This window comes from Tachyglossus aculeatus, chromosome 3, assembly GCF_015852505.1.
Source record: "Tachyglossus aculeatus isolate mTacAcu1 chromosome 3, mTacAcu1.pri, whole genome shotgun sequence".
Lineage (NCBI taxonomy): Eukaryota > Metazoa > Chordata > Mammalia > Monotremata > Tachyglossidae > Tachyglossus > Tachyglossus aculeatus.
The window spans coordinates 64,209,953-64,237,081 of record NC_052068.1 but is presented as its reverse complement, the minus strand read 5'-3'; the positions used below and the strand labels follow the sequence as shown (position 1 = coordinate 64,237,081).

The 27,129-nt window shown below is 53.6% G+C and overlaps 1 protein-coding gene across 1 annotated transcript in view; it reads right to left on the bottom strand.

Annotated features, from left to right (window-relative positions):
- Positions 1-3,161: 3,161 nt before the first annotated feature.
- Positions 3,162-27,129, bottom strand: part of ADAMTS14 (ADAM metallopeptidase with thrombospondin type 1 motif 14) — a 64,081-nt gene continuing 40,113 nt past the window's right edge. The window contains exons 6-22 of the mRNA XM_038743945.1: positions 25,690-25,846; positions 19,333-19,438; positions 16,820-16,963; positions 16,312-16,444; positions 15,840-15,953; positions 15,036-15,184; positions 14,657-14,832; positions 13,868-14,001; positions 13,133-13,259; positions 11,681-11,764; positions 9,082-9,245; positions 8,340-8,508; positions 7,880-8,012; positions 7,222-7,429; positions 5,108-5,237; positions 4,872-4,982; positions 3,162-4,108 (exon numbers count right to left, since the gene is read on the bottom strand). Coding sequence (XP_038599873.1) covers positions 3,558-4,108; positions 4,872-4,982; positions 5,108-5,237; positions 7,222-7,429; positions 7,880-8,012; positions 8,340-8,508; positions 9,082-9,245; positions 11,681-11,764; positions 13,133-13,259; positions 13,868-14,001; positions 14,657-14,832; positions 15,036-15,184; positions 15,840-15,953; positions 16,312-16,444; positions 16,820-16,963; positions 19,333-19,438; positions 25,690-25,846 — 2,790 coding nt within the window. The 3' untranslated portion in view covers positions 3,162-3,557. The remainder of the gene's footprint in view (positions 4,109-4,871; positions 4,983-5,107; positions 5,238-7,221; positions 7,430-7,879; positions 8,013-8,339; positions 8,509-9,081; positions 9,246-11,680; positions 11,765-13,132; positions 13,260-13,867; positions 14,002-14,656; positions 14,833-15,035; positions 15,185-15,839; positions 15,954-16,311; positions 16,445-16,819; positions 16,964-19,332; positions 19,439-25,689; positions 25,847-27,129) is intronic.

The window sequence follows — 27,129 nt, the reverse complement described above, 5'->3', positions numbered from 1 at the left end:
GCCTCCTGTATTTGGCCCTGAGGAGGTCGTTGGAGACTTTGGTGAGGAGATAACATTGTAAGCTCACTTCTAGACTGTAAGCTCATTATGGGCAGGAAGTCTCTGCTAATTCCGTTGGATTGTGCTCTATCAAGCTCTTAGTACAGTACTCTGCACATAGTAAGCTCCCAATAAATACCGTTGATTGAGGGAATGTGTCTACCGACTCTGTTGTATTGGACTCTCCCAAGTGCTTAGAACAGTGTTCTGTGCCTAGTGAGCTCTTAATAAAAACAATTGATTGACCGATTGACAGTCTCAGCAGAGCAAAGGGAGCAAAACCTACTCTAGTGGAAGAAGCAAAGGGCTGGCAGAGAGGAAGTGAACACAATAGATGGAGAGGAAGTGAAAGCAGGAGCTTGGAGAGGACAGGGAAGAGGGAGATAGGATGTCAGTGGGTGAGGGTTGCAGGAACCCTAGAAGGCCTTTTCAATATAAAGGAGCAGCATTCTGCATAGGATAGTGCTCAATAAATACCACTTATTGATTGGCTGACTGACTGGCTTGAGTGGACTTGAAGGCAGAGTGGGAAAGGAGTCATTTGAGAGTTGAAGGGAGAAGTACGACTGAGAAGCAGCATGATCTAGTGGAAAGAGCACAGGCCTACAAGTCAGAAGGACCTGGGTTCTAATCCCCACTTTGAGACTTGCCTTCTATGTGACCCTGGGCAAATCACTTAACTTCTCTGTGCCTCAGTCACCTCATTTGTAAAATGGAGATTAATGCTGTAAGCCCCATGTGGGATATGGTCTGTGTCCAATCTGATTATCTTGACTCTATTAAAAAAATAGCCAGGGAAGATACCAGGAGAAGCAAAGGTCTCTAAGAGCTGAGAGCAAATGAGTGGTTATCGTACTGTACCTTCCAAAACGTTTAGTAAAATTCTCTGCACAGAAAAAATACCATTGGTTGACTTGGGGAAGTTCTGGTGAAATTCTAGCCAGATATTGTCCATTTTACCAACAGAGTAGTTGACAAGGTCATCAGGGTTAAAGAGGGAGGAGGGAGCACTGGGGTTTTCAGAAAGTTGTGGGGATGGTATACCTGGGAGTCACTGAGAGATGAAGAAGTGACATGAACGGTGCCCTCCTGTGAGTCAATCCTACTTCCTCTCTGGATACGAAGCCGGTTTGGAGAGTTGGCTTCAAAATCTCCGAATGGGCCTGGGGCTTGGTGCACAGTGGGTATTGAGCCTCCTAGCAGCTTCCAAAGCCACAGCTGGGTTTGTGGAAGCTTTGGCAAGGGTTCGTGGGGCTGGTACTCCTTTGGGTCACAAGAACAAGGAGGGTGGTGTCACCAGAAGTCACCATTTCCAGTGTGATCTCTCTGAGGTTTGTTTGTTCCCATGAATCAGGACACCCCACCATAGCTGGGGCCCCTTCCAGAGCTGGGGATTCCCCTCAACCCCGCAGTTTGGCCCCCTGCTCACCGTCTCGGGCTGTGGAGCTCACAGCAAACACTGTGGTCCTTGTCCTCAAAGGCAAATCAAATCTACACAACAGAAAAATTTTGGGTCCAAATGGAATATGTTGAGGGGAAAAAAAAAATCACACACAGCACACTGACAACCAAGTTAATAAATATTAAAAATTAAAGAGCTCTGAATCTCATATGTACATCACTTTATACATCATCCCACTGGCCGGGGCTTGTCCAAGGGATGATTGGGCAGACCTGTCCATCACAGGTGCTGGGGAGGGAGGGTCCCCCGCATCTAGCCTGGTCTCCCTCTGGGCTCTCTCCTCCAGACCCCAGGGGGTGTCTGCCACAGCTGTGGCTGCCAATGGGCAAGAGTTGGTGGGAGGCAGAGAGAGGAGGTCTGGGAGAGCAGGAGAAGCCCCCGCTGTCCATCCCAGAGCCAGGTAGTTGTGGGTAGGGCTTGGGGAAGAGGCAGGGTGAAGGGCCGGGGTCTTCAGTGCACTGCCCTCACCCCAAAGTTACAGGGCCCCCACAATTGTAGAAGAGCTGGGGTCTGGTGGGGGCCCCCACAGAGCAACTGACTAATCCGGTCAGAGACTTCCAAGTTAGACACCTTCTCTGCAGTGAATGCAGTGGGAGGGTTTGCAGGGTCACTGCCTTATGCTCGGAGCACATCACAAATAGGCTGGATTGCAGCAGAAAAGGGACCCCCAGTCTCCAGCCGCTTCAGCTCTCTACCCTTCAGTGGGGTGGCTGTTAACTGTCTGCCCCTCCCCACCAACCCCCACTGGCCCAGTCCCATCTGTTGGGGAAGAAGCCAAACCTGCGGGATTCTGGATCTTGGCACCAGCTGAGAACAAAGGCGGGCTCCCCCCAACTCAAACTGGCCTCCTGGGACCCCAGGGCAGAAGGTGGCCAGGGGAATGAGGATAGTGTGGGTAGAATCCCCCCGTCTACCCTGACTATCACTGTCTGTGGGTTTGGAACCTCCAGCACTGGTCAGACGTTTCCAAGCTAGCTGCTTATTCTGCAGTAGGAGGGTTTTCAGGGTCACTGTCTTGGGCTCGGGGCCCGGTGGGGCACCCTGAATATCAGAAAAGGGACTCTTGGTCTCCAGTTGCTTCAGCTCTCTACTCAGCTAGGCGGCTGTTAACTGTCTGCCCTCCCAGCTGTTCTCCTGCCCCCCTAAATAAGCACACAGTCAGTCTCAGAGTTGGCCGGCCCTGGGACTAGCAGCTTCTAGCCTGAGACTGCCCAGAAATGGGGGGAGCCTTGGGGTAAGGGCCGCCTAGGAAAGCAGTCTGAAACCTGGACACCTGGCCCCCCCTAGGACCTTCTTGCCCACAGTCAGGAGAGTGCAGTTCCTGGGGTTTGACTCCCAGAATCCCCTGTAACAGTTCCTCCCCATCACCAGCCCTTGCCTCATCCCCATCCTTGGCCTCCTATCAGGGGAAATGGCCCCAATATATTCCATCACTTCACTCCTTTCCTTGGCCCTTGAACCAGCTGCTCCCTCCCAGGCTGGACTGACCACCTGAGGCAGCTGCCAGCTACCTCTGGGCCCATCGCTCTTCCTCCTAGCTCTGAAAGTTTCCTCCCCAACACCCACCCAGCCCTCCCTCCTGTGGGCCTGTTGGATTTTTCTGGGAGAAGTGGGGGGGGGGGGGGGAAGAAGGGAGGTTCCAACCACCAAAAGGCTCTGCTTGGTGGGGAATCTGTTCCCGATTTGACTGAAGAATGCCCTGGTCAGAGCCCACTAGGCCAGGCATGTCCTGCCAACCTGGTGCTAGCATGGGGCCCCTGAGGTATAGCTGGTCACCAGAGACAGAACTGACTTGAGGCCCCCTTCTTCTTGCTGATGCTCCTCTGACCATTTTCCTCCTGCCCCTGCCTTGCTTTCTACCTGTCTCCTTGTTTGTCCCTCATGAGTCCCTAAGGAGCCGCAGTCCAAAAAAATAATAATCAAATCTTGAGAATTGGAGCCTCTGTTTCCTCTGCTCTTCCTCCTCTTGTGGTCCTGTGGTCCCATGGTTGGCCCCTTTGCAGGCAGCTGAGCCCCCCGCCCATAGGTCGAAGAAAGAGACTGTCAGAAGGAGGTGTCACGTCCCCATGGGCGAGGTGGTCCGGAGTCTGGTGCCCAGTGGCTCTGTCGTTCCAGGCTCAGTGCTCTTTTGCCTTGCTGCCTCGGAGAGGGCAGGCGCTGACCTGTGCTGACTCAGGGTTCCTGGGGGTGAGGGGCTCCGAGGTAGGACTAAGGGGCTGGCCCTTGGCTGCCGGGGTCCCTGGGGCTCAGCGGTGGAGTCTCCAGAGCCCCCAGGGTTTGGGGAGCGGGTGGCAGGGTGCCCCGGCTGGGCCCAGCAGGCAGCTGAGCCATCCGTTCCGGCCAGAGGGCCCAAAGTGGCCTGGGAAGAGTCCGTCTTGGAACTGGAACCAGGCTGGGGCCTCTGGGAGGCCGGGGAGGAGAGCAGGGGTGGAACAGGGCTGGGTAGGGGGCTGCCTTCTGGGTCCAGCCCAGGAGACTGACTGGGGGCGGCCCAATCCTTCCTATCGCAGGATTCGCAGCATAGCTTCCTGTAGCCTGGGATGGAGCAGTAGCGGGCCAGGACCTCCATTTGACAGAAGATGGACTTGTCCCCCTGACAGGGCTCCTCTGCAACAAGAACCACGGTGGCAAACCCACCCCTCAGTGCTGGGATGCTCCCAATCGCCTCAGCTCCATTTTGGCCAGTCTGATATCCAGTCATCCCTACTCCCTCTTCCTCCCTCATCGCCTTCCTCCCCACCCACCTCCATCCCTGCTTGTCCGTTTCCAGTCTGCTCCAGTCCCCTGGGGTGGGGTCCATTAGCTAGTGCTTCTAGGACCTAGTGTCAGCCAGGGTCAGAAGCCAGCACGCCTCCCAACTCTGGACACTGGGCAGATGTGGACGGAAGAGGCCCAGCTTGTTGGGGAGCTCCTGCCTGGTCCCCCCAGGGCAGGAACCTTCGGGCCAGGTGGGTGTGCAGGGGACAGTTTGCCTGTTCTGTGCAGAAAGGGCTCCCAAGGGCTCATGGGGAAGGGAGATCTGGGTCTGAGGTTCTGGGGTCTCCAGAGGAAAGGAGATCTGGGTCTGAAGGTCTGGAGGCTCCTGACTCTTCCCTGCTGACCAGGCAGGGTATGGACAGATTAGGAGGAGGAGAAGGAGGTTGTATTGCTGTGCTGTACTCTCCCAAGTGCTTAGTACAGTGCTCTGCACACAGTAAGTGCTCAATAAATACGATTGACTGATTGACTGAGGAAGAGAAAGAGGAAAGGGGCTGTTGGTTCCCAGGCAGGAAGGAGGACAAGCCACTAGGGGGCGCCCGGCCTCCAGGGTGAGAGCAGGAGCAGGAGGGAAAGATAATGAATGTTGGGGGGAGATGAGGTGTTGACTCACTGGAAGAAATCTTGACCACAGGGTTCTGGGGCCGGTCCTCACGCTCCCCCTGCACCCTTGGGGTTACTTGCTCGCTGGTGTCGGTGCGGGCCGTGGAACCTGGCAGCTTCCCTGTGGATTTAAGAGGGAGGGGAGAGTTGGTCAGGAGACAGCTGGTGGGGGGTGAGAAGAGATGGATGGGAAGGAACATGGCTTCACCCCCATCCCGAGCACACCCCAGCCTGTCTGCCCCTCACCTGGACACGGGGCCAGGTGGCACATCTGGACGGGCTCTGGCTTGTCACCCTCGCACTGCCCGATGCTGTGGCCGCTGGCCTGGCACACCACCTGGCGCTGCTGGACGCCCTCCCCGCAGCTGGCAGAGCACTGTGAGCAGGAAGAGGCACAGTGGAAATGGGAGAGGTTGTTGGGAGCAGACAGGTACCCATATGCAAGCGGGCCTCATACTGGAAAAGAGTTCAGGAAGCTCAGTACCAGTCAAAGGTTGGGGAAGAGAGAGAGAGGTCAAGATGACCCAGCAGAGGTGTGGGGGTCAATCAGTGGCCCCTGGAGCTCGGACTTCGGTTTCACCCACCTCCTCACCATCCACAACACCCCGGCATGAACTTTTCTTTTGGGGCTGGGAACACCGGATGCAGCTAATTGCACACTCTACCCACCTTCAAAGGCACATCTCCTCCAAGAGGCCTTCCCTGACTAAGCTCTCATTTCCTCTCTTCCCCCTCCTATGTCGCCCTGATTTTCTCCTTTTATTCACCCTTCCCTCAGCCCCACTGCACTTATGTACATATCTGTAATTCATTTATTTATATTAATGTCTTCCCCATCCCCCCCAGGTCCAGAGTGTGAGCTCACTGTGGGCAGGGACTGTGCCTAAAAAGTCTGTTGTATAGTACTCACAGCATGAGAAGCAGTATAGCTTAGTGGCAAGAGCACGGGCTTGGGAGTCAAAGGATGTGGGTTCTAATTCTGGCTTCACAACTTGTCTGTTGTGTGACTTTGGACAAGTCACTTAACTTTTCTGTGCCTCAGTTCTCTCATTTGTAAAATGGGGATTAAGACTGTGAGCCCCATATGGGACAGGACTGTTAGCAACCTGATTACGTTGTATGTATCCCAGTACTTAAAACAGTGCTTGGCACATAGTAAGCGTTTAACAAATACCATCATTATTCTTATTGAGTGCTCTGCACACAGTAAATGATTGATTGATTGATTGATTGATTGAATGAATGATTAAGGCCAAGCAGCCTGACCAGACCAGCCCTTTCTTAGCCCAGGAAGCCCGAGGCTTTCTTCAGGATTTCCACTCTAGTAAAGAGCTAGTCAACGTATTTGGAATTTACCCTGCATGGAGATTTATTCTGGGGAGAAGGAGACGGAGTGGGTGGAGGAGAGGTAGTGAGTGGGGCAAAGAAGGGAGCTCTGTGGCTGATGGAAGATGGAGTAAATGATGATAAAAATCATATTGAGTATATGGTCTAGTGGAAAAAGCACAGGACTGGGAATTAGGAAACCGAGGTTTAATCCTCGCGTTTCCATTTGCTGGCTTTGTGACCTTGGGTAACTTTCCCATGCCTCATCTGTAAAACGGGAATTAAGTATGTTGTCTCTTTCCCTTTGGAATGTGGGCCCTGTATGGGACAGAGACAGTGTCTGATATGATTTTCTTGTATATACCTCATTACTTGGCACATAGTAAGCACTTAGCAAATTCCACTACTATCAGCAGAGCCTAGTGGAAAGAGGCCTGAAACTAAGAGGACCTGGTTCTGCCCCTTGCCTGATGTGTGACCGTGGGTGAGTCACTGAACTTTTTTGTGCCTCAGTTCCCTCTTCTGTACAATGGGGATTTAATACCTGTTCTCCCTCTTCCACAGCTTGTAAGCCCCATGTGGTAAGGGACTGTATCAGACCCGATAATCGCTTATCATCATCATCGTCATCGTTTGGTTCAGTACAATACGAGAGAGTTATTAGACACGGTCCTGTTCACAGTGAGTTTACAGTATCTAGCCTAGCATGGAGTACGGTGCTTGGCACACATTAGGTGCTTAATAAATACCAGAATTATCATTACTATTACTATGAAGATGCTGAATCTCAGTGTGAATGTGCATAGCACTTTCAGTCTTCCAGAGGGTTTTCGTCCCAGTGCCCTCATTCTGCTCTCACCCTGCCCTCATCCATTCTCTGAGAGGTAGGGCAAGGCCATTACAATAGCCCTCTCGGACAGATGAGGAAACCAGCCCAGAGTGGTGAAGGGAGCCTCCAAAGTGCTCCCCACAGCAGGAAGCAGAGTCTCCCATCAGACAGTCCCAGGAAACCCTGGGTCCCCAGGGAGACTCACCTGGGACCAGGCTCCAGTTCTCCACTTGGCAGGGCAGGGCAGGCGCTGGCACGGCTGCCGCGGGTCAGGGCGGTCTCCCAGGCAGTACTTGGCATGCACAGTGTGGTTGGTGCCGTTGAGGAGCGGCTGGAGGCACTGGACCACCCTGGTCTGTACACCCAGCTTGCCACAGCTCCGGCTGCAGGGACCCCACTCACCCGCCACCCACCTGTCGAAAGATGCAGGGTGGACTGGGGCTCGGGGTCAGGGACGGCACCCGTGGGGATCTCCTCTCTTCCCGGATTCCCTTTCCTCAGCACCGGTCACCCCCTAACCTACGGGGTCACCTGAGGTCGAAGTGGGAGCTGTAAGCCTGGGCCTGGCAGGGCTGGGGGGACTCACGGGAGAAGCAAGTGGGGTGACTTGGGGGTGGTGTGGGGAAGGTTGGCATCTTTCCAGCGGGGCTACTGACCAAGCCAACCATTTCCTCCTGAGTCCTTCAATCCCTTACATCACTGCTGCCCTATCTGCCCAAGGGGGTTATTTATTCCCACACGGGATGAGGCAGGTCTCTCAGAGCCTGGCCATAGGATTGCTGGGGAGCCGTCTCGCTTGGCAGGCTGGCTGGGAAGGGGTAGTCCAGGGGGCACAGGGCTCTGTGGGGATGGGGGTCACTCACGCGGGCTGCAAGCAGTCCTGGGGGTTGCAGCGCCGGCGGATTGGTTTGGGCTTCTTGCCAAGGTCACAGAAGTTTCGGCGCACCAGCCGACTGCTGCTCTTCTGCCGGCAGCCATACTTGGTGAACTGAATGCCTGCAGGAGGGAGCCAGGGGCCCGGGAAGGACAGCATGGTCGGGGACCGGGTGGGGCAGGGGGATGTGGGGAAACTGAGGCATGGGGAGTTAAGAGGCTATGGTCCAGCCAGCATGCAGAGGGCCAGACAGCCTGAGAAAGTCAGGGAGAGGAGGGACGGAGTGAGGAGAAGGAGAGGGGCAGGTAGGACCAAGGGAGGTTGGAAGGGACGGGTCCAGAGTGGTGAGCCCCCCGTCCCCCAACACCACCCAGAGACAGAGGCAGGGCAGGGATGGAGGCAGGGCAGGAGGACCCTAACAGGGACAGGGAAGTGAGGGAGTGCCCCACCTCCGCCACAGGGCTTAGAGCACTGGGACCAGCTCTTGAGCACCCACTGGTAGGAGTCCGTCTCCTCCAGCAGCACGTGGTTGTTTCCAATCAGGGGCAGCAGGTCCTCGTGGACGGTGTATTTGTATACCAGGCTGCTCTGCCCTTCTGGGGTGCCCTGGGGCACCAGCTGGCCAGGCAGGGGTGAGGGGAAGAGGAGAAGGAGGAGGGACGGCAAACAGACAGGAAATCAGCGGCCAGCTCTTAGGTGCTCTGCCCTCCCGCCCTGCCTAGAAAGCCAGAGAGGAGAAGGAAATGTCAGGAGGCTGAGAACTCCATCCCCATGCCAGCTCTAGAGCCAAAGGCTGGGGCAAGGATCTCCCCATTTTCCAGTTGGAAAAACTGAGACCTGGAGGGAGGGATTCACCCAAGGGCTCAGACAGTGATGGTCAATCCAATTGGATCTCGTGGTGCTGACTGACAGCCTCCCCTCATCCCCCTACAAATCTATGGTCGGGGCCGGGGGGGTGTTTGGGGGTTCGAGCCTGGGGCATATGGCTCAGCCAAGGTGTATTTAGGGCACAGGTGGCTTGGCCAGTCCGAGTTGTGTCTGGGGGCCAGTGCCTTCCCCTCTCATGGCACTCTGTTCCCCTCCCTGCCCTCCACTGTGGGCAGCCCTACCCACCGCCAGCCACCGCTCTGCCAGCCCACCCCATCTGTCCCGCTTAGCCCCCACCCAGCACGAACAGAGAGGGGCTCCCACCAGGATACCGACGGGTTCGTGCAGGGGCCCACTGGTCTTGAGGCTCTCCCTGTCACCCTCCACAGCGTATTCCCACTCCAGGCCTGACGCGATGAATGCTCGGCTCCGGGACTCTCTGGCTTTGGGGTCCAGGATGAAGCTTCCCGTGACCTGGTTCTTCACCGCTGGAGAGAGAGGGTGGCACAGGTTTCTCTTCCTGTCTGCTGGAGGCAGGAGGCAAGCACGGCCTCCCCCTCATTCCCTGGCTCGGCTCTGCCTCCATTCCAAGGGACGTGGGATTGGGGAAAGGGGTGGAGGAGGAGAGGGACAAGGTGAAGAAGAAGGGGGAGGAGGGGGCAGGGTATGGAGAGGAGAGAGGAGGAAGAGGAGGAGGAAGAGGAGGAGGAGGAGGAGGAGGAGAAAGTGGCCTTTTTAAATATGGTATTTGTTAAAAGCTTACTATGCTGAACACTAACTGTTGGGGTACATACAAGTTAATTAGTTTGAACACAGTCCTTGTACTGCATGGGACTCATAGTCTAACTAGGAAGGAGAACAAGAGAATTTAGGCACAGTGAAGTTAGGTGACTTGGCCAAGGTCACACAGCAAACAACTGGCAGATCTGTAATTAGAACGCAGGTCCTCTGATTCCCAGGACATACTGCTCCCTGCTCTGCTCTCGCTAAGCCTCTGGGCCAGGGTTGTCCCTCAGTCAGTTCTGCAACAATCAAAATCACCTGACAGTCTACTGAGAGCCAGCCCAGATGTGTGTGTGGAGAGAGACACCTGCTCCTCCTCCCTTCCCCAGCACATCTCCAACACGAGCCTGGTTGGGCTCTTGAGGCACAAGGAGCCCAATGCTCTGCTCCCCTAATCACGCTATCCTATCACTCTTGTTGGATTGATCGTTGTCCTTTTCTTTTTTTATGTTTTTATTTTCATTCTTCCTTTGCATTTGTCACTGCTTTTTAACACCCCATCCCTTACTCTTAGTCTGTGGGCTTCTTGGGGGCCAGGGATCAGGTCTAATATTCATCTATGTAATCTTTTTTCAGCACTTAATAAATCCCATTTCTTACTCTACTACTGCTCCTGTTACTGTTGCTGCTGCTGCTGCTACTACTATTACTCCTCTTCCTCCTACAGGGATCTGGGTGAGGATCTGCCATGGCTGCAACTCCATCCTAATCCTCCTTGACCTCTCAGCAGTCTTTGACTCTGTTGACCACCCTCTTCTGGAAACCTTGGTTTCACTGACACTGTTCTCTCCTGGTTCTCCTCTCTGGCTGATAACTCTCTTTTGCGGGCTCCTCCTCTGCCTTCTACCTACTAACTGTGGGAGTCTCTCAAGGTTCATTTCTGCTTCCCCTTCAAATCTCCATCTACACCCGCTTCCTTGGAGAACTCATTTGCTCCCATGGCTTCAACTACCATCTCTATGCAGATGATTCCCAAATCTACAGCTCCAGCCCTGATCTCTCTTCTTTAAAATCTCCCATTTCCTCCTATCTTCAGGCCATCTCTACTTGGATGTCCCGCTGACACCTCAAACTTAACATGCCCAAAACAGAACTCCTCATCTTCCCACCCAAACCCTGTCTTCTCCATGACTTTCCCATCCATCAATCAATCAATCGTATTTATTGAGCGCTTACTGTGTGCAGAGCACTGTACTAAGTGCTTGGGAAGTACAAGTTGGCAACATATAGAGACGGTCCCTACCCAACAGTGGGCTCACAGTCTAGAAGGGGGAGACAGAGAACAAAACAAAACATATTATCAAAATAAAATAAATAGAATAGATATGTACAAGTAAAATAAATAACTGTAGTCAATACCACCATTCTCCCTATCTCACGAGCCTGTAACTTGAGTATTGTTCTCAATTCATCTCTCTCTTTCAACCCACACATTCAGTATATCACCAAAGGTTCTTCATAACATTTCTAGAACTGCCCCTTCCTCTCCATCCATATTGCTACCACTGTGATCCAAAAAGAGAACTGTACTGAGTGCCTATTGCATTCAGAGTACTATACTAGGAACCTACTACCCTCAGGGCACTGTACTGAGCACCCTGTAAAAAAGGAACTTACAGTCTTGTTGGATTCAGTGCTGTCCATCCCAGTGTGGGTAGGGAGGGATGGATAAGAAAAGAATTTCAGTTGCAGATCCAGGTTTGGAGAATACTACCTTCCCTATCCTATGGGGCAGGGTTGGATATAATGAGTTCAGCTCTCTCTCTCCTGGGAGATGAGTTGTGTCAATTCCTGCAGCCCTCCTCCACCCCCTTATACACTCCCTCAGCCCCAGTTCTCTCTGCAGGTCCCCAAACCCTCCCATCCCAGGCAGAGGAGGGAGTGAGACAGGAAAGACACCCTTAGTACCGAACTCTGCACACAGTAAGCGCTCAATAAATACCACTTATTGATTGATTTGGTTCCCTAAACTGGATTCCAGGGGCCCCCCACCAGCTCTGCCCCCTCCCAACCAGTGGTCACCTGACCCTCCCACCCTCCAGTAATCAGAGCTGCGGTCCAGTGGTTGCTTCCTGGGCTCCCTGCAATGGAACAAAGTGTAGTCAAGAGAAGGACAAGGGATCACAGGCTGGCAGCCTACCCAGTCTGTGGGGCCCAGGCTCCGTCGCCTCGATCTGAAGGTGTCTGGCTCCGGCCGGGATCTCCAACAACTTCAGTGTCCCTGCTGGATGGAGGTGGGTGAGGAAAAGAAGTGGGAAGAGGGAGGCAGGTGATGTGGCCGGCCAGCTGGTCCACCCCTTCAAAGGCCTTATTGAAGGCACATCTCCTCCAAGAGGTCTTTTCTGACTAAACCCACTTTTCCTTTTCTTCTATTCCTTTCTTTGTCACCCTAACTTGCTCCCTTTATTCATCCCTCCCTCTCAGCCCCACAGCACTTATGTATGTATGCCTAGTTTATTTATTTATAGCAATGCCTGTCTCCCCTCTAGACCATAAGCTCCTTGTGGGCAGGGAATGTGTCTGTTATACTGCTATACTACTACTCTCCTAAGTGCTTAGTATAGTGCTCTTCACACAGTAAGCGCTCTATAAGTATGATTGACTGACTGACTGACTGACTGGGCTCCATGTCACAGCCAGCTTTGGGGTTGGAGAGGCTCATCTTTAGGAGGACAGTGGGCACAGCAGTGAAGGGAAGCCACCTCCCCCTGAAGGGACTATTCTGTTGTTGGGTAGGGATTGTCTCTATCTGTTGCTGAATTGTACTTTCCAAGTTCTTAGTACAGTGCTCTGCACACAGCAAGTGCTCAATAAATACGATTGAATGAATGAATGAAGGGGTTGGCCTTTCTAGTCTCTGCTCCTTGGCCTGGCCCAGCATTTTTAGCATCAGTTCCTTGAATTTGACACTTTGATTCTCTCAAAGCACTTAAACATTAATGATCCCCTCTTTTTTTTCTTTTAATATGATATTTGTTAAGCACTTGGTGTCAGACACTGTACTAAATGCTGGGGTAGATAAAAAGTTAATCAGCTGGACACAGTCCATGTCCAACTTGGGGCTTATGATCTTAATCCCCATTTTACGGTTGGGGTAATTGAGGCACGGAGAAGTTAGGCGACTTGCCCAAGGCCAAGCAACTGAATGGCACAGCCAGATTAGAACCCAAGTCCTTGTGAATCCCAGGCCCTAGGATAAATCCTCATGCTTTATCCATGAGGCCATGCTTTTCCTCTTCCCTTTATAGCCTGCCAGGAGGCAGGGGAGAGGCAGGAAAGAGGAGGGGCATGTATGCTGAGAAATCTGAAGCACAGAGAGGTTAAGTGACTTGCCCCAGGGGCACAGCAGTCAGGGCCTAGAGTGAGACGTGAACTTCAGTCAACTGGCTCATAGCTGTGTGCTTATTCCATGAGGTTGGGCCACCTTGGGCTCCTACAGACCATGCTGCTGTCCACCAGTCCCCACCCCACCCCTACCCCCGCCCAGACAGGGAGTTGGAGGGTGTGGGCAGGGAAAAGGGAAGGTTCAGCAGGCCAGACCCTCTCCCTTCACCCCATCAGGGTCTCTGCCTACTGCTGGGGCTCTGCTCACCTGCCAAGGACTTGGGGGACCTGGCCAGGGTCCCCTTCACTGTCCGACAGTGGGAGTTGTCCCCACCGCACACGCCGCACTTGTCATCCTGCTTCACGGACCCGATTTCCTTGTCACATCCGACGGGCTGTCACCAGGTTGGAGAGTCAGCGGGGGCCGCCCAGGGTCCCCCTCCTGCCCCTGGGCAGGACCCACCCTCACCTGCTCCCTGCTCCTGCATACGCTTCTATCTGGGCCCTGGGGAGAGCAGGGGACCAGTGGGACTGGGGAGGGTGATGTCTCTTCATCCCGGAGGGTCCACTACACTGGAAGCTGCTTGAGGGCAAGGATCATATCTACCGACTCTTCTGAACTGTACTCTCCCAAGCACTTCTGCACACGGGAAGCATTCAGTAAATACCACTGACCAACTGATTGATCTCCAGACAGCCAAGGCCCTTTAAAACAAATCTTGCCCTGCCTCCTCCCTCTCTGTGCTCACTTACTCTCACCCACCCCCTCTACTGCCCTCCTGATCCCCTTCCTCCCTCCCCATCACCTTCCCTGGCCCCCCCATCCCCACCTGGTCTCATCCTCCCACAACTTGGGTAGGGACTGTCTCTGTTGCTGAGTTGTACTTTCCAATCACTTAGTACAGTGCTCTGCACACAGTAAGTGCTCAATAAATATGATTGAATGAATGAATGAATGAATGAATGAATGAGGTTCTGGAGGTTGGGAGGGCCAGCCACCTACCACGCACTCGCCTCGGGCACAGACGCTGTATGGGTCTTGGTAGCTGCACCTGGTGCCATCGTGGACCACCTGGTTCATCAGCACGATGTCCCCAGTGCCCTCAGACTGGCAGATCAGCTCACACTTCTGGGAGTCTGCTGAGGCAAGCGGTCCCCAGCTTAGGGAAGGGCAGTGGGTGGAGCGGCAGAGGGAGGGGCAGAGTCTGGGGGCAGGAGACGACTGTCCGAGACCCTGAGCCATGGCGGGCCAGCGCCTACACGTCCTCCATGTCCAGGCTTGGCAGAGAAGGGCCTGTGAGTTGGTGGGTCTATCCAGGAAGACAAGGAGAACACAGCATCCTGTGCAGGGACCCAGAAAGATGCAGGGAAAGGGGCAGTTTGGAAGCTTGGGATTGTCTTGGGGTGTGTGGGGGCTTGGGGTGGGTGAGGATAGCTTGGTGTGTGATGAGGGTAGTTCCAGGTGGGAGCATCTTGGTGTGCAGTGGGAGCAGTAATGGCTTGGGGTGCAGTGAGGATGGTTTGGGGGATGCAGCTCGGGGTGGGTCCCGGGGTATGGTGGGAGTAGCAGTGACTCAGAGTGCCTTGAGGGTCATTTGGGGTTGAAGCAGCTCAGGGTGCAGTGGGGGCCGGCCAAGTATCAGCTTCCAACCCCACCTTCCCCACTTCCATCCCATCATGGACATTTTGCCCACAGAACGGTCTGGAGAGCTTTTGAAACTCCCGCATTCCTGGTTTTAACACCAGAGGAGTCGGTCTGCCCCTGCTGCTGCCCTCAGTGAGGTCCACTCACCATCCTCATGCTCAAAGGGAAGCCAGGAGTGCTTGGCACCCTCATGGGTGTAGTAGGGGTTGCGTTTGGCACACTGCTGTGCACGGAAGTCTTCGTAGGGCCCGGGACACTCCTCGCTGTTACAGATCTGGTAGTCATACATGGCCCCTGGGCACTGGCGTCCCCCGTAGGCCGGTCTGGGAAAGGCACGGAGGGGCCGGGGGTGAGTTGTCGGGGTGCTGCCTCTCCATGATTCAAACCCCATGGACAATGTTTGGGATACCTCCTGGTCCCCCTCCCCTCAAACTGGCTTCTCACTCCCATCCCGTTGTACCTGCCCCCCCGGCCCCAGGGGGCCAAGCCCAGCTGAGCGCCCACCCTGCAGGGAAGCCAGACTCACGGAGGGTGGTCGCAACTGCGGCTGCGGGAGCGCACCCCTCCCCCACATGTCCTGGAACAGGAGCTAAACTTGGTCCAGGATCCCCAGCTGCCGTCCTGGCCGTATGAAGAGTCCGATGTCTTCCAGATGCAGTGGCCCTTAAAGCACCACTGTGGGCAAGGAGAGGGCAGGGCCAGCCATCACCGGGGTGGCAGGCTCCCCGTCTCCCCCAGCGGGCCCCAAAGGAGCCATGGGGAGCCCCTCCCTGTCTCCCCCGGGTGGGGTCAGGAGGGCTGCTACAGCTGGGAATTTGAGACCTTAATGCAATAGAGAACACTGGGCTCGGTCTAAAGCTCCCTGGATTGTTTTTCTGGAGGACAAGTGGCTAAACTATTCTCCCAGGGGAAGTTCCTTAGGAGGGAAATAGGCAGAGCTCAAGATCTGGGAAACACTGTTTGGTCAACAATTGTCCATCATCATCATTAATGGTATTTACTGAGCACTTACCATGTGAAGAGCACCGTCCTAAGTACTTGTGGAACCATATAACAAACATATCCCCAGCTCATAAGCTTACAGTCTAGAGGGAAAGAACCCTCCACTCACAGTCTCACTCTCTCTCTCTCTCAGTTTCCCCCTCACCTGGTGACTCACCAACCCATCTATCCCACCGCTTTCCAGACCCACCCACTGCTCTTACAACAATTCCCTGAAGACCTGCAGTAAATATGAATAATGACCGACTGACTGAATCCTCCGTCTGCCCATCACACCACGGCCCACCCCGTCTGCTGCCACCACCACCGCCCCCGCCACCAAACGTACCTTGCCAGCCGCGCACTCGGTGCCATCCAGTGGGGGCCCTTTCTTGGTCTTGCAGAAATAAGGGTTGTCAGGGTGGCTGCACCACAGCTGTTTGCAAGGATCAAAGGTCCTGAACTGGAAAGCAAGTGAGGTCTGGCCTGGGTTTTCTAGTCTGGCTGGAAGCAGTCCCCTCCACCCCCAGTCCCTTATTCATTCATTCATTCAATCGTATTTATTGAGAGCTTACTGTGTGCAGAGCACTGTACTAAGTGCTTGGGAAGTACAAGTTGGCCCCACATGGGGTGGGGACTGAGTGTCCAACGGTACTTCCTTTACCCCACACCCTGCTGCAGGAGGGGAGCGCTCCTTCCGCTTCCAGGAGGACCTTCCCAGTCTCATCCCACATGGCCCTGGACTGCTGGTCCGAGCCCAGAGATCCCAACCAGCTGCGGCCTGGGAGGTTGCTGAGGGGGACGAGGGGTGGGTGACTCACGGCTGTGCAGGTCTTGTAGCCCACCCCGAAGTCAAAGCGGCACTGCTCATCCATGGAGTAGTCTGTGCCCGGCAGCTCGGGCAGATGGGGCCACTGGGGCTCAAAGGGGTCATCCAGCAGGCAGTCATAGGAGCTGCAGAGACAGCGGGAGGGGAGGGCTGACTGGATACGGCCCTGCAGCTCCCCACAGCTCCCGGCTTCCCTCCCCACAGCGTGGGCTGCCACCCCCAGGGCCCCGCAAGGAAGCAGCTTTGTTGGTGTGATGAGCTCAGAGCCAACTCAGCTCAATCTGGCTGGTCCTAGTGGTGTAAGTGGTGGAGCAGAAGGGTGGCACTCCAAGTTTGGATCCAGCCCCAGAGCCCTCTTGGGTGGGACGGTAAAGTTGGTGGTGCTGGTGGAGATGAAGGTGGATGAGGTGAATGGGGACTAGGGGCCAGGATTAGGGGTGATCTCCTGGAGGGGAAGGGGTCTGGGTGGGGTCCTGCAGGTGCCCTGAGCCCCAACATACTGGATGTATCTGTTGAGCTCCTGCTTGCTGCACCGGGACCAGTGGTAGCGATGGAACGCGGCCTGCACCAGCGGTGCCATGATGCTGCCCATGGTGGTCTCTTTGGCGCAGTGGTTCCCCTGGCCATCATGCTCCATACCCAACCTGTGCGAGATGCCCCGGAACCCTGTTTTCCAGTGGAATCCCTCCCAACACACCCAAAGTGGGTGGGGATGGAAGGGAGGGAGCATCTGGTGGGGCAACACATTGTTCTGGCTCCATTCTTGACCGCTGATGTGAGGCTGACTCCCTACAATCCCTCTGTTTCCCTAGGGAAACAGACAGAAAGATATCTGCCTCGCTAGCTGGGATGATCCTCGAGGGCAAGGATTGTGGTGACAGATTCTCTTGTGCTGTTCCAAGTGCTGAGTAGATTACACACAGTATCAATCCATCAATCAGTCAATCAATCTTATATACTATGTGCAGAACACTGAATGAAGCATTTGGGGGAATACAATACCACAGAGCTTACAGCCTAGAGGGGGAGACAGACATTAATATAAATAAATGCGTAAGTGCTGTGGGGCTGAGGCATGCGTGAATAAAGAGAGCAAATCAGGGCAACTCAAAAGGGAGTGGGAGAAGAGGAAATGAGGGCTTAGTCAGGGAAGGCCACTTGGAGGAGATGTGCCTTCAATAAGGCTTTGAAGGTGGGGAGAGTAATCCAGAGACAGGATTTGGAAAAGAGGTTGGTGGCAAGATAGATGAGATTGAGGTACAGTGGTTGGTTGGTCGGTTGGTTGGCACCAGAGGAGCAAAGTGTGAGGCTTGTGTTGTAGTAGGAGAGCACCGAGCTGACGGAGGGGGGGGGCAAGGTGATTGAGTGCTTTAAAGCTTATAGTGAGGAGTTTCTGTTTGATGCGGAGGTGGATGGACAACCATTGGAGGTACTTGAGGAGTGGGGAAATATGGACTGACATTTTTTGTAGAAAAATGATCCAGGCAGCAGAGTGAAGTATGGACTGGAGTGGGGAGAGACAGGAGCAGGGAGGTCAGCAAGGAGGCTGATTCAGTAATCAAGGCAGATAGGGTAATTGCTTGGATTAACGTGGTAGCAGTTTGGATGGAGAGGAAAGGGTGGATTTAAGTGATGTTATGAAAGCTGAATAGACAGGATTTAGTAACAGATTGAATATGTGGGTTGAATGAAAGAGATGAGTGAAGGATAACGCCAAAGTTATGGGCTTGTGAGACAGGAAAGATGTTGGGAAAATCATAGAGATGGCAGGTTTGGGTGGGAAGAAGAGTTTCATTTCGGACATGTTAACTTTGAGGTGTCGGCAGGACATCCAAATAGAGATGTCTTGAAGGCAGGAGGAAATGCAGACTGCTGAGAGGGAGAGAGATCAGTACAGTGCTTGGTAAATACCACTGATTGACTTAGTGGATTGATTCAGTGGGAGTGAAAACAAAGCTTCAAAGGTCTTGGGGCTGTACTACCAATCAGGAGATGGACTGTTTTCCCTAGGGAAGGGCAGGCAGGGCAGGGCCATAACCTTGGGGCCTTTACCCCAGTGCAGCAAAGAGAGGTGCTCACAGCACTAGGTTCACTTGGCCCAGGAACCAATGGCTGTAGAAACTGGTAATTGTGGGAGGGCTTTGGACACTAACACACTGGGCTTTTACCCTGAGCCCTATCTTAGGGGGCCTGGGAGGGGACTGCCCCAGATATACTTCCCAAGCGCTTAGTACAGTGCTCTGCACACAGTAAGTGCTCAATAAATACGATTGAATGAATAAATGAATATACAAGCCCCTAACTCTCTGCAGGCCTGGGAGTGCCCGGACTCCCCAATCCCGGCACTCTCTCCCCTACTTTCCTTTCCCCCTGCTCTGGAGTCTCCCTGCTGATCTCTTTGGGCTAGAGCTCTGTTCCCTCCTGAGCTTGGGTCTGACTGAGGAAACACAGTGCAATGTGCTTTGTCAGGGTCTGGTGAGGAGGGTGTTGGGGGAGGAGGGAGGGAAGGGTGGTTGGAAGTTTAAAGCAAGGAACAGTTTTGCTCACTTTCCTCCAGACCCTTGGGCTGGATGCCACACACCAATATTTATAAACACCCAGAGGGCGGGGAGGGTCACAGCAAATATGGGAAAGGAGAGCGAGCTGTGAGCCCTTCTGATGGGGTAAGTGGGAAAGACCCTGCAGACTGGGCTGGGGAGGGAGGGAGGGAGGGATGGAGGGGAAAAAAGGAGGGAGGAGAGAGGTGCGCTTGTGGGGCCCTTGCCTGGGCCAGAAAGCAGTTCCAAGTGCTTAGGGGCAGGGTAGCCTAGGGTCTGGAAGAACCAAGCTCTGCACCAGGGAAGCCGAGGGGGCCAGCCCTGTAAGCTGCTCCATGCACTCCCGTCCAGGACCGGGGGCTGAGCTGGGAACCTGCGTTCTCACAAGTCCACACAATTGGGCATGGAGTGGGTACAGGGTGTCCTGTCCACAGTGAAATGCCTCCCCCAGCCCAAGACCAGGGCCCACCACTTACACGTGGCCGGTTTCGTGGGCCACCACAAAGGCCGAGGAGAAGCCATCCTCGTGATTGAGGGTGCAGCTGCGCAGGGGGTGGCACATGCCCGTGACAGGGGCGTATCCTGCCACACAGAAACACAGACAGAAAGACAGAGAACATGGAGAGGTCATCCAAAGGCCAGCTTGAAAGTAAAAAAGTAAAAAGCTAAGAGAGACAAGATAAAAACGAGAACTGGTCATTCCAAGCACACCTCCCACCCAGTCCATTCCTGGGTCTGCCAGTAATAATAATAATAATAACAGCATTTATTAAGTGCTTACTATGTGCCAAGCACTGTTCTAAGCACTGGGGTAGATACAAAGTAATCAGGTTGTCCCATGTGGGGCTCACAGTCTCAAACCCCATTTTACAGATGAGGTAACTGAGGCACAGAATTGAAGTGACTTGCTCAAGGTCACACAGCAGACAAATGGCACAGCAGGGATTAGAACACATGTCTTCTGATTCCCAAGCCTGTGCTCTTGCCACTAGGCAATGCTGCTTCTCTGTGCTGCAGGACCTGGGCACCTCTGACCCCAGAAGCAGGCAGACCCTAAAACCCTGTGAGAAACCAGCCTCTAGAAACCAACACTCTATCAGAGCTCGGCAGTGTCCTCCCACAACCTTTCCCACACTGACATGCCTTGGACGGAGCAGCCTGGGCCAGTTTTATCTTTTTTTAATGGTATTTGTAAAGCATTTTACTATTTGCCCGGCACTATACTAAACGCTGGGGTAGATGCAGAATAATCGCGCTGGACACAGTCCTTGTTCTCAATATGCCTCACCATCTCAATCCCGATTTTACACATTATATAACTGAGACCCAGAGAAGGTAAGCCTAAGGTCACACAGCAGACAGTTGGTGGAGCCTGAATTACAACCCAGGTCCTTCTGATTCGCAGCCCATGCTCTATCAACTAGGCCACACTGCTTCTCTGGTTGCACATTTGCTAGTCCCTGCTGTGCTCAGGAGAACCCAGGCACCACAGACATGGGAAAGGAGGTGGAGGAGGGCAAAGCCAGCAACATATTGGTAGCTGGCCTCTTTATCCAGTCCCACATCCCTGCCACCTGCCTCTTGATTCTCCCAAGTGCTTGGTACAGTGCTCTGCACATAGTAAGTGCTCAATAAATACGACTGATTGATTGATGGACAGATTGACTGGCCTGGTACTGCATTCCCCATCCCACTGTTATCTGGGGCCCCTGCTCCTGAATCCTGCATCCCCTTCCCACCACAGTTCCCCCCGCTGCCCCTCTCCCCACTTTTCCCCCCGCCCCCCTGCCAGCCCACCACATGTCACCCCCACTCCTCAAAAATCTCCAGTGGTTGATACCTCTGTATCAACAAAAACTCCTCATCATTGGCTTTAAATCACTTCATCACCTTGCCCCCTCCTACCTCACCTCGCTTCTCTCGATCTTGCCTGTCTCACCAATGACCTCTGGCATATGTCCTGCCTCTGGCTTGGACGCCCTCCCTCCTCAAATCTGACAGAAAATTACTCTCCCCCTCTTCAAAGCCTTATTGAAGGCCCATCTCCTCTGAGAGGCCTTCCCAGACTAAGCCCAACTTTTCCTCACCTCCCACTCCTTTCTGAGTCTCCCTGACTCACTCCCTTTACTCCCCCCCCCTGCCACCAGCCCCACAGCACTTATGTATATATCTGTAATTTTATTTCATTTATTTGTATTGATGTCCATCTTCCCACCTCTAGACTGTGAGCTCATGGTGGGCAGGGATTGTCACTATTTATTGTTGTATTGCTCTTTCCCAAGTGTTGTGTACACAGTAAGCAAGAAGCAGTGTAGCTTAGTGAGAAATAGCATGGCTTAGCGGAAAGAGCCCAGGCTTGGGAGTCAGAGGACAAGGGTTCTAATCCTGGCTCTGCCAGTTGTCCGCTGTGTGACCTTGGGCAAGCCACTTAACTTCTCTGTGCCTCAGTGACCTCAACTGTAAAATGGGGATCAAGACTGTGAGCCTCACGTGGGACAACCTAGTTACCTTGTATCTACCCCAGTGCTTAGAACAGTGCTTGGCACATAGTAAGTGCTTAACAAATACCATAATTATTATTGTTATTAAATATGATTGAATGAATGAATGAATGGAGCTGAGGCCAAGGAAAGGGGCAAGAAGGAAGAACTGGGGGGACAGGGGAAGCAGGAGGAGTTAATGGGAGAGAAGAGTGGCAGAGTTGGCTGTGGAGAGAGTGTTCAGCTGGAGAGGGGGTTGGGACAGAGGCAGGACCAGGGATGGGGGCAAGCTGTCCCAGGCTGGGCTGGGGGCAGGTTGGGAGCACTGGGGGTGTCTTCTTCACCAGCGCTCAGTTCATCGGTCTGCGCACCAGGCAGAAACTCCTCACCCTCGGCTTCAAGGCTCTCCATCACCTCGCCTCCTCCTACCTCACCTCCCTTCTCTCCTTCTACAGCCCAGCCCGCACCCTCCGCTCCTCTGCCGCTAATCTCCTCACCATGCCTCGTTCTCGCCTGTCCTGCCGTCGACCCCCGGCCCACGTCATCCCCCTGGCCTGGAATGCCCTCCCTCCCCACATCTGTCAAGCTAGCTCTCTTCCTCCCTTCAAGGCCCTACTGAGAGCTCACCTCCTCCAGGAGGCTTTCCCAGACTGAGCCCCCTCCTTCCTCTCCCCCTCCTTCCCCTCTCCATCCCCCCCACCTTACCTCCTTCCCTTCCCCACAGCACCTGTATATATGTATATATGTTTGTACGTACTTATTACTCTATTTATTTATTTTACTTGTACATATCTATTCTATTTATTTTATTTTGTTAATATGTTTTGTTTTGCTCTCTGTCTCCCCCTTCTAGATTGTGAGCCCACTGTTGGGTAGGGACCGTCTCTATATGTTGCCAACTAGTACTTCCCAAGCACTTAGTACAGTGCTCTGCACACAGTAAGCACTCAATAAATACAATTGATAGATTGATTGATTGATCTGAGTCTGCAGGGCTGGGGCTCCCTGCTCACTGCCCTGCTGGGCCCCGGGAGGAAGGGGCTTCCCCATCTCCTGCTTCCACTGGACCTCCCCCAAGGTGGGGGGTCCTAGGCAGGAAGAGGTGATGGGGGATGTCTGTGGGACCTGGCGGCCCACTGACAGATGACCAGGGCACAGGAAGCTTTACAAGAGAGGAAGGCTCACCTGGGTCCGGGCCAAGCCCTGGACTCAAACTCGGAGCATATCCTGCCTTTTGGCAGGGGCACTGGTTTCCACATATATCAGTGGGCATAAGCACACACACAAACACAATCTCTCTCTCTCTCTCTCTCTCTCTCTCCCCCCGCCCCCCCCCGGCAGGGCCTGGAGGAAGAGGCTTCCTGGCCATTCCTGGTTCTAGTTATCGTCCCATATCCCTCCTACCATTCCTTTCCAAACTCCTTGAACGAGTTGTCTACACGCGCTGCCTAGAATTCCTCAACAACAACTCTCTCCTCAACCCCCTCCAGTCTGGCTTCCGTCCCCTTTATTCCACGGAAACTGCCCTCTCAAAGGTCACCAATGACCTCCTGCTTGCCAAATCCAACGGCTCATATTCTGTCCAAATCCTCCTCGACCTCTCAGCTGCCTTTGACACTGTGGACCACCCCCTTCTCCTCAACACGCTATCTGACCTTGGCTTCACAGACTCTGTCCTCTCCTGGTTCTCCTCTTATCTCTCTGGTCGTTCTTTCTCAGTCTCTTTTGCAGGCTCCTCCTCCCCCTCCCATCCTCTTACTGTGGGGGTTCCCCAAGGTTCAGTGCTTGGTCCCCTTCTGTTCTCAATCTACACGCACTCCCTTGGTGACCTCATTCGCTCCCACGGCTTCAACTATCATCTCTACGCTGATGACACCCAGATCTACATCTCTGCCCCTGCTCTCTCCCCCTCCCTCCAGGCTCGCATCTCCTCCTGCCTTCAGGACATCTCCATCTGGATGTCCGCCCGCCACCTAAAGCTCAACATGTCGAAGACTGAGCTCCTTGTCTTCCCTCCCAAACCTTGTCCTCTCCCTGACTTTCCCATCTCTGTTGACAGCACTACCGTCCTTCCCGTCTCACAAGCCCGCAACCTTGATGTCATCCTCGACTCCGCTCTCTCATTCACCCCTCACATCCAAGCCGTCACCAAAACCTGCCGGTCTCGGCTCCGCAACATTGCCAAGATCCGCGCTTTCCTCTCCATCCAAACTGCTACCCTGCTTATTCAAGCTCTCATCCTATCCCGTCTGGACTATTGCACCAGCCTCCTCTCTGATCTCCCATCCTCGTGTCTCTCTCCACTTCAATCCATACTCCATGCTGCTGCCCGGATTATCTTTGTCCAGAAACGCTCTGGGCATATTACTCCCCTCCTCAAAAATCTCCAGCGGCTACCAATCAATCTGCGCATCAGGCAGAAACTCCTCACCCTGGGCTTCAAGGCTCTCCATCACCTCGCCCCCTCCTACCTCACCTCCCTTCTCTCCTTCTACTGCCCAGCCCGCAACCTCCGCTCCTCCACCGCTAATCTCCTCACTGTACCTTGTTCTCGCCTGTCCCGCCGTCGACCCCCGGCCCACGTCATCCCCCGGGCCTGGAATGCCCTCCCTCTGCCCCTCCGCCAAGCTAGCTCTCTTCCTCCCTTCAAGGCCCTGCTGAGAGCTCACCTCCTCCAGGAGGCCTTCCCAGACTGAGCCCCTTCCTTCCTCTCCCCCTCGTCCCCCTCTCCATCCCCCCATCTTACCTCCTTCCCTTCCCCACAGCACCTGTATATATGTATATATGGTTGTACATATTTATTACTCTATTTATTCATTTATTTATTTATTTATTTTACTTGTACATTTCTATCCTATTTATTTTATTTTGTTAGTATGTTTGGTTCTGTTCTCTGTCTCCCCCTTTTAGACTGTGAGCCCACTGTTGGGTAGGGACTGTCTCTATGTGTTGCCAATTTGTACTTCCCAAGCGCTTAGTACAGTGCTCTGCACATAGTAAGCGCTCAATAAATACGATTGATTGATTGATTGATTGACTGATTGGAGGAGCGGGAAAGGGAGCAGATGGGATCTTTCTCCTGAAGCCCTGTCCCTGGGCCATGCCCACATCCAGCTGCTTTGGTCAAGGCAAGTGAGAGCAGTCGCTGGGAACAAGAAGGGCCGGCTCTACCCGGCTTCCTGGGCCACATTCCCAGAATCCCAGCTGCTGTGTCCCCTGCTGCTGAGCTATCACCACCCAATACAGACTGAGCCTACTGTGTGCAGAGAACTGTACTGAGTACCCATTGTGTAGAGTACTGTACCGAGCACATGCAGGTGCAGAGCACTGTATTTAGCACCCAGTGTACACAGTACTATACTGAGCACCCACTGTGTGCAGAACACCAGCTGCTCCCCTCAATCAGTCAATCAATCAGTCAATTGTATTTATTGAGTGCTTACTATTGCAGGGCATTGTACTAAGCACTTGGGAGTGCCCAACACAACAAAATTAACAGATATTCCCTGTCCATAATGAGCTTACAGTCTAGAGGGGGAAATAGGCATTAATACAAATGAAGTGATTTATAATATATAATTTAAAGATATGTACATTTGTGCTGTACGGATGGGGGTGGGACGAATATCAAGTGTCCAAAAGTCACAGAGTGAAGCGTATAGACGATACAGGAGGGAGAGTGAGACTGCGAAAAGAGGGCTTAATCGGGGAAGATCTCTTGGAGGAGATGCTCAATATTTATTATTGCTCAATAAATACGATTGATGATGATGATGATGATGATGTGACCTTAACAACACTTTGAAGATGAAGGGAGTGGTGGGCTGATGTATATGGAGAGGAAGGGAGTTCCAGGCTAGAAGGATGAGGCAGGAAAGGGATAGGCGGCGAGATAGACAAGATCGGGGCACAGTGACTTAGCTGGCATTAGAGGAGCAGAGTGTGCAATTAATGAGATGCCGTGGGCTGGGGAGAGCTGATTGAGCCCTTTAAAAGTGAATGGTGAGGAGTTTCTGTTTGCTGCGGAAGTGGATGGGCAGCCACTGGATGTTCTTGAGGAGTGGGAAGACATGAATTGAATGTTTTTATTGATAAATGGTTCATGCAGCAGAGTGAAGTATGGATTGAAATGGGGAGAGGCAGGAAGCAAAAGTGAATGCAAGCTCCTGGAAGCTCCTCCCTGCTGCTCACAATGAACAGCTTGGCATCTCTGGACAGGCACAGCTTAGAGGCCCTGGTCTGAGTGCATGGAAAACCACTTTCCCTTGGGCGCCTAGCTCCTCTCTCCCGCTGGTCCCCATCCAGCTGTCCAGCCAGCCAGTGGCACGCACCTGACCCCGGGAAATACAGTACCTTGCATACCTGCGGGCCCAAAGTCCTGGCGGGTGAGGAAGACGACATGGTCGTGGTGCTCGGCGTGGCTGGGGTCCGGGCGCTGCTGGGCATGGGCCCAGCGACACACCTGCTCCAGGCTCCGGGATGGGCTCCCGCGCTCAATCAGGCTCACAGACTGCAGGGGGAAGGGTGGAAGGGGAGAAACAGAAGGAGGGCGAGGAGGCCCAACATCGGCGGGAAGTGACCGCACTTCTCTTCTAATAATAATAATAATGATAATGATGGCATTTCTTAAGCACTTACTATGTGCAAAGCACTGTTCTAAGCACTGGGGAGATTACAAGGTGATCAGGTTATCCCACAAGGGGCTCACAGTCTTCATCCCCATTTTACAGATGAGGTGACTGAGGCACAGAGAAGTTAAGTGACTTGCCCAAGGTCACACAGCTGACAATTGGTGGAGACGGGATTCGAACCCATGACCTCGAACTCCAAAGCCTGTGCTCTTTATAGTGAGCCACGCTTCTTCTAGGCCTGAGGTTTCTACAAAAGTGCAGGCCGATCCCACAGGCTGTCCCCTTGGCTGATGCTGATTTAATCTGAGGGGACAGAGATGAATCAGGTGGGAACAAATGAGGGTCTGGAAGCCTGAGCCCAATCCTGGCTCTGCGGGTTCTCCTGGGTGCCCTTGGAGGAGTCACTACCTTCTCTGAGCCTCAGTTTCCCTACCTGCACTACTGGGACAACCACCCACCCTCTCTTCCCTACCTGGCTTCCTGCTTACCTAAGAGCATGTCAAGGCTGTGGAGAGAGAGGAAGTAGCTTCTCTCAGGTCCCTAGACAGACATGGTGCCATCTGCGGCAGGCAGGCCCAGCTTCCGTTTGAAATCTCCAAGACAGTGTGGCTTCACTGTTGTCTGTCTCCAGAGATCCCTCAGGGCACCCAGGCAGCGGGGCGTTTGAGCTGCCACTACCTGCTTCTTGCCCTGGCATGAGAGGGGGGCAGGAGACCATGGCCTTTGCCCCCAGCCTCTTCCGCCCTGGACTGCAGAGAGGATGCTGCAGGCTTAGGGCAGCAGCCCAACCAGACCAGTGCTGATGACTCAGGGAATCAATCAGTCAATCAATCAATCGTATTTATTGAGCGCTTACTGTGTGCAGAGCACTGTACTAAGCGCTTGGGAAGAACAAGTTGGCAACTATAGAGACAGTCCCTACCCAACAGTGGGCTCACAGTCTAGAAGGGGGCTCACAGTCTAGAAGGGGAAGGGGTCTGCCGCTCCTGCCAGTGGCAGGGGGGTGGCACACATAGTAATAATAATAATGATGGCATTTGTTAAGCGCTTACTATGTGCAAAGCACTGTTCTAAGCGCTGGGGGGATACAAGGTGATCAGGTTGTCCCATGGAGGGTTCACAGTCTTAATCCCCATTTTACAGATGAGGAAACTGAGACTCA